Source organism: Grammomys surdaster, unplaced genomic scaffold (assembly GCF_004785775.1).
Source record: "Grammomys surdaster isolate TR1022 unplaced genomic scaffold, NIH_TR_1.0 126048, whole genome shotgun sequence".
Classification (NCBI taxonomy): Eukaryota; Metazoa; Chordata; class Mammalia; order Rodentia; family Muridae; genus Grammomys; species Grammomys surdaster.
In genome coordinates, this window is record NW_021620860.1 from 3,369,357 (window position 1) to 3,381,914 (window position 12,558).

General features: G+C 44.9%; 1 protein-coding gene across 1 annotated transcript; it reads right to left on the reverse strand.

The window, feature by feature from the left end:
- Window positions 1-351: 351 nt before the first annotated feature.
- On the reverse strand, window positions 352-1,659 carry Hoxb1 (homeobox B1). The gene is made up of 2 exons (XM_028755169.1): window positions 1,101-1,659; window positions 352-680 (listed from the first exon to the last, which is right to left on the reverse strand). The coding sequence occupies exons 1-2, from the start codon at window positions 1,657-1,659 to the stop codon at window positions 352-354; spliced, it is 888 nt and encodes a 295-aa protein (XP_028611002.1).
- Window positions 1,660-12,558: the final 10,899 nt, after the last annotated feature.

Here is a 12,558-nt window from a genome sequence, read left to right on the forward strand (position 1 = left end):
CTCCAAGCTCAAAGGCACTGAACTCCAGTTGGAAGGGAAAGGAGAAGCCTGAAGGATGGGCTGACATGTTGAGCCAATCTCTAGATCAAAGCCAAAAGGCCTTCCTTCGACTTCTGATGAGTTGAGTGTTCCCCATGTCCCAAGACCTGTAGGATCCCCAGCCATCAATCATCTTTCCACCTCTAGATCTGAGAGAGAAAAAAATACATTTCCCCACTCCTGCCCAGTTTCCTAGGCAGCTCTAAATTGGTTCCTAGGCCTTGAGGAGGGTCAGCAGGGCTGTGAAGTTTGGGAGAGCCTAGTAGAGAACTGGGTCCAGAGCTGGAAGCTGGGTTACTTAGGAAGTTCCATTCAAGAGGTGATGGAACTGGGCGAGGCTTCTGGGGAGGTGCACGCAGACTGGTCAGAGGCCTCTCCTGCCGCTTCCTTGGAGCAACCTGGAGGGCCCGCAGCCACCCTGCCCCCCTCTCGCTCCCGCTTCTTCTGCTTCATGCGCCGGTTTTGGAACCAGATCTTCACCTGCGTTTCATTGAGCTCCAGGGTGGCGGCGATCTCCACCCTTCGGGCACGGCTCAGGTATTTGTTGAAATGAAATTCCTTCTCCAGTTCCGTCAGCTGGCGGGTGGTGAAGTTTGTGCGGAGACCGCCGGGAGCGCCCAGTCCCAACTCGGACACCTTGGCTAGGGGCGGGGCAGGGAGAAAAGCCACGTCAGTACTCTCACCTCTTTCTCCCTCCCCTCCACTCCTCCCAGTCCACTCTGGGCCCTCATTCATCATTCTACCCAAATGCAGACCCTATGTAGCATCTCACACACACCCTCCATTAGTAATTACGAAATCTAGAACCAACCTCCCGCCCATACTCACCTTCAGACAAGAAACATGAAATACTGGTTCCAAACTGGGCGCACAGACAAGACTACGGAGACCTCCTTAGGGAGGAGGTAGCCCCGAACTTACCCAGTGGGGAAATCTCTGCTGACCTGAGCCAGGAAAGTACTTACCTGCCAGTAAAAGCAGCTGATGGAATGATGGCCCTGGCTCAGGCCCCTCTGTGCAGGCCTGAGCCTAGAAGAGGAAGTGACTCCTCTAAGCCCTACCTGTCTTAGGTGGGTTTCTCTTGACCTTCATCCAGTCGAAGGTCCGGGCAGTGAGAGTGCTGGGTTCTGACGAGCAAGATGATTCCTTGTCCTCAGAGAGGAGGTCGTAGGGTGATGCAAAGTTTGCCGTCTGCTCAGTTCCGTACTGCGTCGGAGGATATGGCCCTGAGCCGACTCCACCCGCTCCATAGCTGTCGGGCAATCCCCCTAGCTGGGCTCCGTAGCTCGACGGATGAAAATAGCCTCCATCTGCTTCCGACTGACCCACAGAATAATACTGAGAAGGCCCATAGCTGGGGTTGCAAGCGGCTGGGGCGTACCCCGAGGGAGCGGAGCTGGGAAAGGACACCCCCAAGGATGAAGGCGGCTGCTGGACAGGATACCCCGAGTTTTGTTGGAGCGCTGAGCTTGGCAGCCCTCCACCATAGCGGTTCTCCCCGGCGTAGCTGTCAACGGCCGGAGCTGAGCTAGGGGGAAAGGAGGTTGGGGCGCTGTAGGCGCTGGGTCCCCGGTTACAAAGTGGATACTCTAAAAAGGAATTCATCCTATTATAGTCCATGTAGAGGCCGAAGGAGGGTCGGGCCGTTTTGGGGAGACACCCTCTTGCCCTACAACCTTTCGGCAGTATGTCACAGCGCTGAAGCTTGAGTCCATGGCCTGGGCCAGCTTGCCCGGGCCAGCGATCTCCCTAGGAAGGGGATAGGGAGTGGGGGTGGGGGGGCACATGTGATCTCTCCCAGGCCAATGGGCTAAGCGGGCCAGAGTTTGGCAGCCCCAGCGCCCATCCATCACCCCCCAAGCATTAGCATGACAAAGACACTTCAATCACTCTGAGCCCATCCATCTGAGAGCGACATGGAAGCGTCAAAAACATCTTTCTTCAAAGACTTTTTGGAAAGAAGGGACCAGAGGGAGAAAGGGGGGGGGAGAAGTTGGAAGAATATTCAAGACTTTACTCCCCTCCCAACCCCCAAAGCCTTCAATAGGTTACTGGATTATTAGATTTGGCCAAATTCAACCCAGCTGCCCCTCACTGTCTTCTCCCCTCAAAGAAGCCTACCCCCACCCCAAGGCTGTAAGGCTAGAATTTGGAGAGTCAGACTCCTTACTTGACCCAGAACCCCCATCCCATGTTTCTTTCTCCCAGTTTGTCTTGGGATGATGTGCTGGGACAGCCTGGTGAGGTATGTTATCTTGGGACAAAAGGATGACTAAGAAGGGAGAAGGAGACTGTAAAAACACCTCAGGGTGTGAGCCAGGGTCTAAAATCCAGAAGAATTCATGACAAATCAAGAGGAGGGGAAACGGCATTTCAAGGGAACAAGAGAGGGGAAAGGAAAGGTGGCGGGAAGATGAGAGATGCCCCTGTCCCTCTCTCCATCTCTCTGCATAAACGCTGTCTCCTCATTCACGCAGTCATCTCTCTCCCTCAGCCTCTCTTTATATTCCCTCTGTCTCAATTCATCTCTCTGTTCGTCCATCTCTCTCCATATTTATATCCGCTCGCTACCTATCCATCAACTCATCTCTCCAGATGTATTTATCCTTCTCTAGCCATCCATAGCTGTAGCCGGCTCGCTCACTCAGACTTAAATAACTCCCTGTAGCTCTCCAGAGAGCAGCAATGAGGAGAACCAGGTGATATTTACAGAGGGGTGAGAAGGAAGAGAATTTTTTATTCTCTTTTCAAAAGTGTTCAAAACTAGTAAAGTCCCTGCATTTCTCTGGTTTCCTCCTCCCTGAACCTCTCCATTTTCTTTAGTCTCCCTGAAAGTTTTTTTTCTTTTAATTCCAAGTCTCAAATACATAAATCCAATGCCAGGTAAGTCTTCAAGACTTAACTATCTAAATTTTCCATGCATGCTCTAGAATAGATAAAAGAAATTTAGTTTGCTCAGAGAATGGAAGACTTGGTGTAGAGCTTCAAAACTAATGCTTGGAAGTAGACTTTACTTCTTTCTTTCTTTCTTTCTTTCTTTCTTTCTTTCTTTCTTTCTTTCTTTCTTTCTTTCTCTTGGGTTAAGGTTAGGGGAGGGAAAGCAGGAAGCGCCTTGCTCACTCTCTGAAATGCAGCAGGCGCTTTGGAGTTAGAAGAGAAGCTCCTGGGTAGAGCTCCTTGATGTCTCCTCTTCCAGACTCTGAAGACAAGAATCCAACACCCACTCTCATTTGTAACTTGTCAGGGTGTCTGCCTGGACATAGGCCTGGGGCCTGCCTGAGCTAGGGCAAGTCCAGGAGGGCAAGAGTTCAGGGAGGGATCTCAGTAAACAGTGGCGCTCTGGGGAGGAAGCCAAAGCAGGTGGGGGACAAGTCTGGGGTAACCCTTGAAACCTCTCGGGTTTCCTTATCCTAAAAAAGCCAGGCATGCATTCCACACCCTTCAAGAGCCCCAACGTTATCTCCACCCCTGTGCCTCTTCACCTTGCTGGCTCCCCTCCCCCCCCCCCCGCCCCTCTCCCCACCCCCATCCTCGTCTGGCTCTCTAGTTGCCCCTCCTCTTTCCATGCTGCATCATCAGAGACACCGTCTTCCTTTTCTCCAGCAGCTGTGAGCCTTGCTTAGCCCTCTGGTAGAAAGAGCTCAAAGCACTGCTTGGCCACCTCGTCCTCTGTCCTCTTCCGTCTTCACGCCGCACCTGCCCTGTTTTAGATCCAGGCAGCTTAGAAACTGCTTCCTCAAGAGATGCAAAGGGAGGGTAGGGAGAAAGTAGAGAATGTTCACTTGCCAAAGGGATGTGTGCAGACAAAGGAAAGGAGATGGGAAGGGAAGCTGCAGAGGACTGGAGTTTGAAAACTGATTGTGAGATGGGAGGAGGCAGATTTCCTCTTGTTTTAAAGTGTTCTCCACTGAGGATGGGACCCTTGAGTCTAGGGACTAGTCATTGTTTCCTCAACCTGAGCTAGGCCCACCTGTGACTGGACTGTCTTCTTTCACTCCCTATCTTTCCCTCATCCCAGGAAGAACTTTCTCATCCAATCCCTTAACCTAATTTAGGAACCAATTTGGGATGTAAAGGAAGAAGTCCAACTCCAAAGTTGTTTCATAAACTGCATGTGTCTGTCTGGGAGTTGGGGAGATATATTCCCCCTCCTAATGGTTGAATTCAATGTCACCTATGGTCAGTTATTAATGACAGAAGGAAAAAAGAAAAGGCTGGGCCAAAGGTTCTCCATGTCACAGTCAATGGCTGTGTTTGTTTAGTGCCTGGACTGAGACTCAGCCTAGACCTCAGTTCTCTAGATGTGTTTGATATGCTGTCTAGTTCAGCCTTGGCATTCTTCTTCCTGGTTAACAAGTACATTATAACTTTCCAAATTACCAAGCATGGTGGTGCAGGCCTTTACTCCCAGCAGTTGGAGACAGAGGCAGATGGATCTCTGTAAGTTCAAAGCCTTACTGGTCTACACAGTAAGTTCTTAGCCAGTCAAGGCCACATACATGTAAGAACTTGTCTCAAACAAAGAAACAGAAAACAAAGCCTCAACTTCCCAAAATTCCTGCTGGCTCTTGAAGTTCCCTTAGAAAAAACTGGAAACCTAGCAGTTCAATCTCCCTGGTTCTCTCCTTCACAGCTTCACTGGCTGGATTAAGCACTGTGGAATGAAGAATTCTCTCTCTCTCTCTCTCTCTCTCTCTCTCTCTCTCTCTCTCTCTCTCTCTCTCTCTCTCTCTCTCCCTCTCTTTCTTCCTTTGTGTGGTATATATTTTTTCCTTCCTTCCTTCCTTCCTTCCTTCCTTCTTTCCTTCCTTCCTTCTTTCCTTCCTTCCTTTCATCTGCTTTTGTTTGTTTGTTTGGGTTGGGGGTGTTCCCAGGGTTTTATTTTTGTTTTTGTTTTTTAGGGTTTTTGGTTGGTTGGTTGTTTTTCAAGACAAGGATTCTCTGTGTAGCCCTAGTTGTCCTAGAACTCACTCTGTAGATCAGGCTAGCCTCAAATTAAAATATCCTCAATCTCTACCTCTTGAATTCTGGGACTAAAATTTTCTAACTGGTCTACTGAAATTCCTCTGATGGTCTGAATGGATCTAAAATCCAAAATGAAAGAAAGTTGCTTTCCTCCTGTATTGGATGTGCTTAGACATATAGAATATAGGCATGTGTGGATCTGAAATTATCCTTTTGTTGTTGTTTTTAAGACAGGCTCTTCTGTAGCCCGGGTTGACCTTAAGCTTCCTATGTAGCTGAGGAAGGTCTTGAACTCCTGATCTTCCAGTCTCCACTTCCCTAGTACTGGCCTTACAGGTGAGTCCTAATAATGGCTGGCCTAAAATTCTTTGAGGGCTCTGGACCTAATGTTAAGAATACAGACAAGGAAGCCAGTCTGACCTGAAGAATATGTTTAAAGTATACATCTCAGACTCTGGTCCTTTTTGTTAAAGAAGCTTCTTAGGCTGGGAAGCATATAGAGTCAGCAAAATCAGTGTAACAATCCTATCATGAGACTGCAAGCATATCTGTGTGCTCACACCAGCCCAAATGTTGGGAGGCAATACTCAACATCCAAAGCTGACACTTCAGAATAAGAAGAACATGTGGGGGTGTCATTTTTTGTAGGAAGTAGCATCTTGCTGCTGCTGCTGCAAGAGATGCAGTGTGGACCTACTGTCACTCCTCAGCGTGTAAGCTAATTCAAGTGTCACGAATCTGGTTGAGATTTCAGGTGGTGGGTATCACAATGCTACACTGAGATGAGTTCTAGACTTTGTGTCTGGAATACTTGGGTTCAAGTCCTTGCTTGGCCATTTTTTAATATTAGAACTCTGGCCAAGCTCCTTGACTTCTTTGAGTCTCGGCCTTGAAGAAGAAGAATGGGTTTAATATGGCTTTTTCCGCTGCAGTGTTAGTAGGAGTAAAGCAAACAAGAAAATATCAACCATAGAGAATTCCGTAGATGTATGCTAATAACATTACACGCACACTCTGAAATAGTGTGGTTCAGTCTTCTGCTTTTTAATATGACTAGCATATTAAAATATGGAAATAGGAGATAGGAGAACAGTGTACGTTCTTTTATATAACGTATCACCATATATTACATACTCTGCATTGTATCATATGCAAATTCCATTGAAAATGGAAAGGGTTGGCTCAATTTAGGCAAGACAGTTTTCTTCTAAGCTAAAACAATTTTCATTTTGTGTTATTTTAGGTTTTGTTTTAAAAAATTAAAACCTAACACTTAACAAGGAACACAAATGAAAAAACTGCAGCAGAAAGGTTTGAGTTTGTGTATTAGAAAAGATTTTTTTTTAATTTACATTGGTGTTCTGCCTCTATGTATGTCTGTGTGAGGATGTCAGATAGCCTGGAACTGGAATTACAGACAATTGTGAGCTGCCATGTGGGTGCTTGGGACTTGAACCCAGGTCCTTTGGAAGAGCAGCCAGTTCTCTTAACCCCTGAGCCATATCCCCAGTCCTAGAAAAGAAATACTTAATTTTCCAATTTTTAAAAAGATTTATTTTATTTATTTATTTATTTATTTATTTATTTATTTAATGTAGGTATGTGGATTGTAGCTGTCTTCAGACACACTAGAAGAGGGCATCAGATCCTGTTACAGAGGGTTGTGAGCCACCATGTGGTTTCTGGGAATTGAACTCAGGACTTCTGGAAGAGCAGTCAGTGCTCTTAACCACTGAGCCATCTCTCCAGCCTTAGTTTCCAAATATTTAATGGAAGTTTTCTCGGGAGGGTGTGGTTCCTTTCTTAATGGCATTTGGGTTCGAATTAAGGAGCGGAGTTAAAGAGTTTAGTAGGATGCAAGCTGACCTTGTATCTGGAGTGAATGACTAGGCGGGCCCATGGTCAAATAGCAATTGAGACAGTTCTGAAAGAAAAGCTGAGCTTGTGCTGAAGAATTAAAATAATTTTCTACGTGATTAGGCGTATTTGCAGCTGAAAACATAGCATAGTCGTAGAGCACTTGCCTGGTATGCATGAGACACCAGGTTCAAATCACAGTACTGTCAACATTGGTATTAATAATAAAAGAAAATGGTAGCTGGAGAGATGGATCATTTGGTTCAGAGAACTGACTGTTCCCTCAGAGAGCCTGGATTCAATTGCCAGCACCTATAACTTCAGTTCCAGGGGATCCAAGGCCTTCTTCTGGCCTCTGGAGGGCACTAGGCACACACATGGTGCACAGACATGGATGTAGGGAAAACATACATGCAAATAAAATAATAAAATAAAATCAGGAAATGGGCAGGCTTGGTAGAGCATGCCTTTAATCACAGCACGTGAAAGGCAGAGGCAGGCAGATCTCTGTGAGGTCAAGGCCAGCCTGGTCTACATAGTGAGTTTCAGGACAGCCAGGCCCACATAGTGAAACCTTGTCTCAAAATAAGTAGATACATAAATACATACATTCATACAAACATTCATACATACATACATACATACATACATACATACATACATACATAGGTTTAGCTGGTTTCCTGTGTGGGGGGGAGCCCTTGTGTAGCTCTGGCTGTCTTGGAACAGGATAGATTCAAGCTCAGAGATCTGCCTGCTTCTGCCTTCCAAGTGGTAGAACTAGGGGTATGGGCCACAACCCCCAGCAAAATGTAGTATTTTTGACCTAAATATATACTTTGGAAGGATTATCAAAACTTGATCAAGGGACTTACTGGCAAGACACTTCAGTGAGTAAAAGCACTTGCTGCAGAGCTTGGCCCTCTGAGCTCAGCATCTGAGACTACATGTTGTCTTTTGATCTCCACATTTGCTTCTTGCATATGTACACACATAAAATCATAAATAGATAATATAGATATATTTTTTAAGATTTTCTTTTGCCGGGTGGTGGTGGCGCACGGCTTTAATACCTGCACTTGGGAGGCAGAGGCAGGCAGATTTCTGAGTTCGAGGCCAGCCTGGTCTACAGAGTGAGTTCCAGGACAGCCAGGGCTACACAGAGAAACCCTGTCTCGAAAAACCAAAAGAAAAAAATTTTTTTATGTATATGAGTACACTTTAGCTGTCTTCAGACACACCAGAAAAAGGCATAGGATCCCATTACAGATGGTTGTGAGCCACCATGTGGTTGCTGGGAATTGAACTCAGAACCTCTGGAAGAGCAGTCAATGCAATGCTCTTAACCACTGAGCCATCTCTCCAGCCCATAAATATTTTTTTAAAGGATCAAAGATGAAGAAATAGCTTGCTAGTTAAGCACATTTGTTCTTACAAAGGACCAGGGTCAGTTCCCAATGCCCACATGACAGTTTCTGGAACTACAGTTTCAGGAGATTCAGAACTACCTCTTCTGACCCCCTGCAGGCTCCTTTAGTGTGCACAGGTACACACTAAAGATAAATATTGTTTAAAAAAAAATGACTAAGGGCTGGTGAAATAGCTCAGTGGGTAAAGTCCCATTCCTAGAAAGTCTGAGGACCCAAGTTCTATCCCCAGAACCCATCTAAAGGGAGCAGGAAAGAACCAATTCAACAAAGTTCTCTCTGACCTTCCCACATGAGATAAGGTCTGACTACACATACACACACACATACACACACACACATACACACACATACACACACACAAACACACTTATACAGTAGTAGTAGTAGCAGTAGCAGTAATGATAAATTTTTAAAGCTTGATCAAGCTAAATTTAGAGCTGGACGATTGTCCAAATTGGTTTCTCTATGGTAGTGTCAGGAACTGTAGGTTGCAATAGAACTGACTCCTTCCCTATTTAATCTATGCTCTGAGGAAAGACTACTGAAATCCCTGCATGACTACCAAGAATGGAGAGCTAGGTGTGGCCAGTGGGAGGCCAATGGGGGATCTGGGCTGTGGTGGCCACAGGAGACAGAAAGGATAAAGTAGGGGCCCTAGAGGCCACCCTCAGCAAATCATGAATTTACATTTGATTGACAGCACATTTCAGGAAGCTATGCAGTAGGCCCCATGACACTTCTCAGAGGTCTGGAAGGACGGTGAACATCGGGATTCAGCAGGGCTGTTTAGGAAACTCATCATTTGTGCATGTTCTCATACCCAAAAACCTGATAAAAGTCTATTATACCATATGTCAAAGAAGAAGTTCAGTGGTTCTTTTTAAATGAGATGATCTAAACTTTTCAAATAATAGTAAACATAGTCAAATATTGAGAAAGATGGCAAAGGATGAAAGCCACAGAAACCCTTGGTTAGGACATTTCTGAATGGTTATATTTAATGAATATGTAACTCCTGACACATAACACTGTATCCAATGACATGCTTGTTGAAAAGATGTAAATAAATAATCGTGAGCACATTATATTTCATTGAAGTTGTCCCACCAAAAAATATGGAGCTAGGCTACTGTCAAACATCAAGGGTCACTTTAGAGCATGTACCCTCAGCCATAATAAATTTCCCAACAGCACCTGGGAAGACTAATACATATACTATTACCATAAACTACTGTAGACTACATTAGAAACATTTAGCTCTTCCATTTATTTCACAGAGAGAAACTGAGGTCCAGAATGGGGATGAGACTTGCCCAGGCTTAAGTTAGCTTTTTCTTTAAATGACTCTGGGTTATACTGATTGCAAGTAATTCCTCAGTTTAATAGTCTCTTGCTTTCACTGTAGTATTAATGAGCCATTCTTCTTGCAAGGAGTCACTAAAGAGCATAGCAGACTGACCAGCAGCTCATGGACTTTCCAGCTCCAACTACCGCCAATTTGTAACCTGTCTGGGCCACAGGCTACACACAGTTGGTTCTGACCCAAGAGGAATCCTGTCCCAGTCAGGATGGAATAAGCTACCACTGGAGGAGTCAGCTGCTACCACTGGAGGGGTTAACTGCCACCATTGGGGGTGGGGGCGGTCAACTACCCTACCTAGGAACCATGCTTGCTCTTCCTGTTTCTCTATATTCAACTGCAAAACCTCAGGATAAAGTAGACAGAATGGCCTTGGAGATGACAGAGGGATAGAGTTAAGTAGGAAGAGTTCTGTAATGACAGGGATCCCCTGATTTTGAAATTGAAAGGGGAAATCCAAGATGGGTGTCTCTTCCTTCTGGAAAAGTATTGCCTCTTATATTCTGCCGGGGTAACACCAAAGACAGGGAGTTTGTGAATTTGAGAAAAGGCAGAGACAGAAAGGTTGTTTCTTGGAAACAGAATTTGAACTCTGCCCTAATAATCACCAAAGAGGAAAGATCGATGCCCTGATTTCTTGAATTGGAAGTGACTTTTCCCTACCATACAGGAAATACATGAATCTAAACAGGTAAAGTGAACTTTTGCTGCACCCCTTCATTGTAACAGGAGAAAGCAAGTCCCAAGTCTGGTATAACCTCAAGCAGTATCGAAGATTCTATGTCCTCTGAACAACTGAGGTGAAATAAGCAAAAGGTAGTCTCTAAATAAAATGGATCAAAAATGTTTCTCTATCTCTCCTTTTTTCTGTCTTTCTTTTTGTTTTGTCTTTGTTTTGTTTTAGATTTGCTGATTTTGTTATATGCATGGATGTTTGCCTGAATGTATGTCTGTGGACCACATGTTGGCCTGTTGCCTGTGGAGTTCAGAAACGGAGGATCAGCTCCTTTGGAACTGGAAATACAAACAGTTGTAAGCTGCTGGGTGGGTGCTGGAACTGAACTCAGGTCCTCTGTAGGAGCAGTGGCTCTTATCTGCTGAGTCAACTAGCTTTTCAGCCCCACCCCCTTTTGAGTTTTTTTCCTGTTTTGTTTTTGTTTTCTGAGATAGACTCTCACTCTGTAGTCCATGTTGGCCTAGAAGTTCATGTATGTAAGTGTATGCAAATCACTCTTGCCTCAAACTCACTGCAGTCCCCCAGCCTCAGCCTTCTAAGGTCTGGATTTTATAGGTTCTGAGCCACCAGGCCCAACTTTTTCTATTTTAAGACAGCCTAGACTAGGTAGTCCTTTTACCTTCTGAGTGCTAGGATTATAGGTATGTACCACCAAGCCCAGCTTTCAAAAATTCTTAAGTGTGGAGAAAAACAGAAAACAAGGTAGCAATGTAATCTAGCAGTTCTTCTCAAACTTTAATGTACCTATAAATCATTTAGAAATCTGCTAAATTGCAGGTTCAGGTTCTATAGGTGTGGGTTGGGGCCTAAGATTCTGCATTTCTAACTAGCTCAGTTAATGCTGGTACTGCTGAGCCATGGAGCCACCCAGCAACTACAGAAAAGACACCGCAGGGCTCCCTGGGTATTACAGACCAGCATCCCTGAATGGAGCCTCTCTGCAGCTCCTGCCTTTTGGCATTGATAAAGGATGTTCAAAAAAAAAAAAAAAAAAGCTGGAAGGTGGATAATTAGTGAGATCTTTCTGGTATTCTTGATCTTTGTAGCAACCTGGTATAGCTGCAAGAACATTTTTAATTAGACTAAATTATCTAGTTTGGCTATCCATAGAAATCAAAGCCCCAGCTGATAAGTCTCTTTCATTTTGCAAGCGTAGAGATGGCTTATGTGCTGTGATTTTTAAGATGTTAAACATTGCCTGTGGACATATTTTATGGAGAAATAAACACATAGCCCAATGAGATGTATAGTGTGGTTTTAATATATTATATATTCACTTATTTATGAGGAAAATAAACACACAAGCCAATAAGCTGTGTATTATTACTTTAATATATTGAATTTATTTCATACCTATATATTTTATGAGAGAAAATAAACTAATAAGATACATGATATTATTATAATAACACATCTAATTGTTCTATATTAATTTATTTATGAGAGAAATAAGTGCAATTTAACATGACATAAGATTATTTAATGCATGAGGTGAATTCTATATTAAGACAGTTTAAGGGATTAAATGCCAGCTGAATAAAACGTGTCTACTTCCCACACTGAGAGGACCCGTGGCAAAAGAAATGCACTGGGTTTGCCTAGAGCTCCAAGTCACCACCTACGTTGGCTTCTGCTGTTCCGAGGGAAAAGTCTGGGAGGCCTAGGAAATAAACTGCCTTAAAAAAAAAAAAAAAAAAGCAACATCTGCCGGGGAGGTAGGTATCTGTTTCTGAGCCCGAGAAATATTAAATAAACCTGAGGAGAATGGATGGCTTTCCAGGGTCCCTTAAATCTCCTAGTTCCGGAGAACAAACCAAGAGGCAGATGGGGAAGAGGATCCCTGCCTCGCCTTTACTGAGTTTACAGAGCTGGGAAGCGGGCTGTGGAGAGGGGGGGTGCAAGAGGAGAGAAGTGTTGGGATGGAGAATGAAGTTGTTGGTCAAGACAGGTGGGCTTGCGTTTGGAAAACGCTCTGGCGCGGTTTCAAAGCCCAGAGCAAAAAGCCACACACGGTGAAGTGGTCCCAGGACCCAACGCTCGCCTCTCCCTCCCGCCTCCCCCTCCCACAACACAGGGTCTCTCCTTGTTCTCTCTCTCTCTCTCTCTCTCTCTCTCTCTCTCTCTCTCTCTCTCTCTCTCTCTCTCTCTCTCTCTCTCTCTCTCTCTCCCTC

Excerpts from the sequence above, each read along its gene's own strand:
- Hoxb1 (XM_028755169.1), bottom strand. The coding sequence starts at position 1,659 with ATGGACTATAATAGGATGAATTCCTTTTTAGAGTATCCACTTTGTAAC. Across the intron at positions 681-1,100 it reads GAGAAACCCACCTAAGACAG|CCAAGGTGTCCGAGTTGGGA; the intron begins GTAGGGCTTAGA and ends CCCCGCCCCTAG.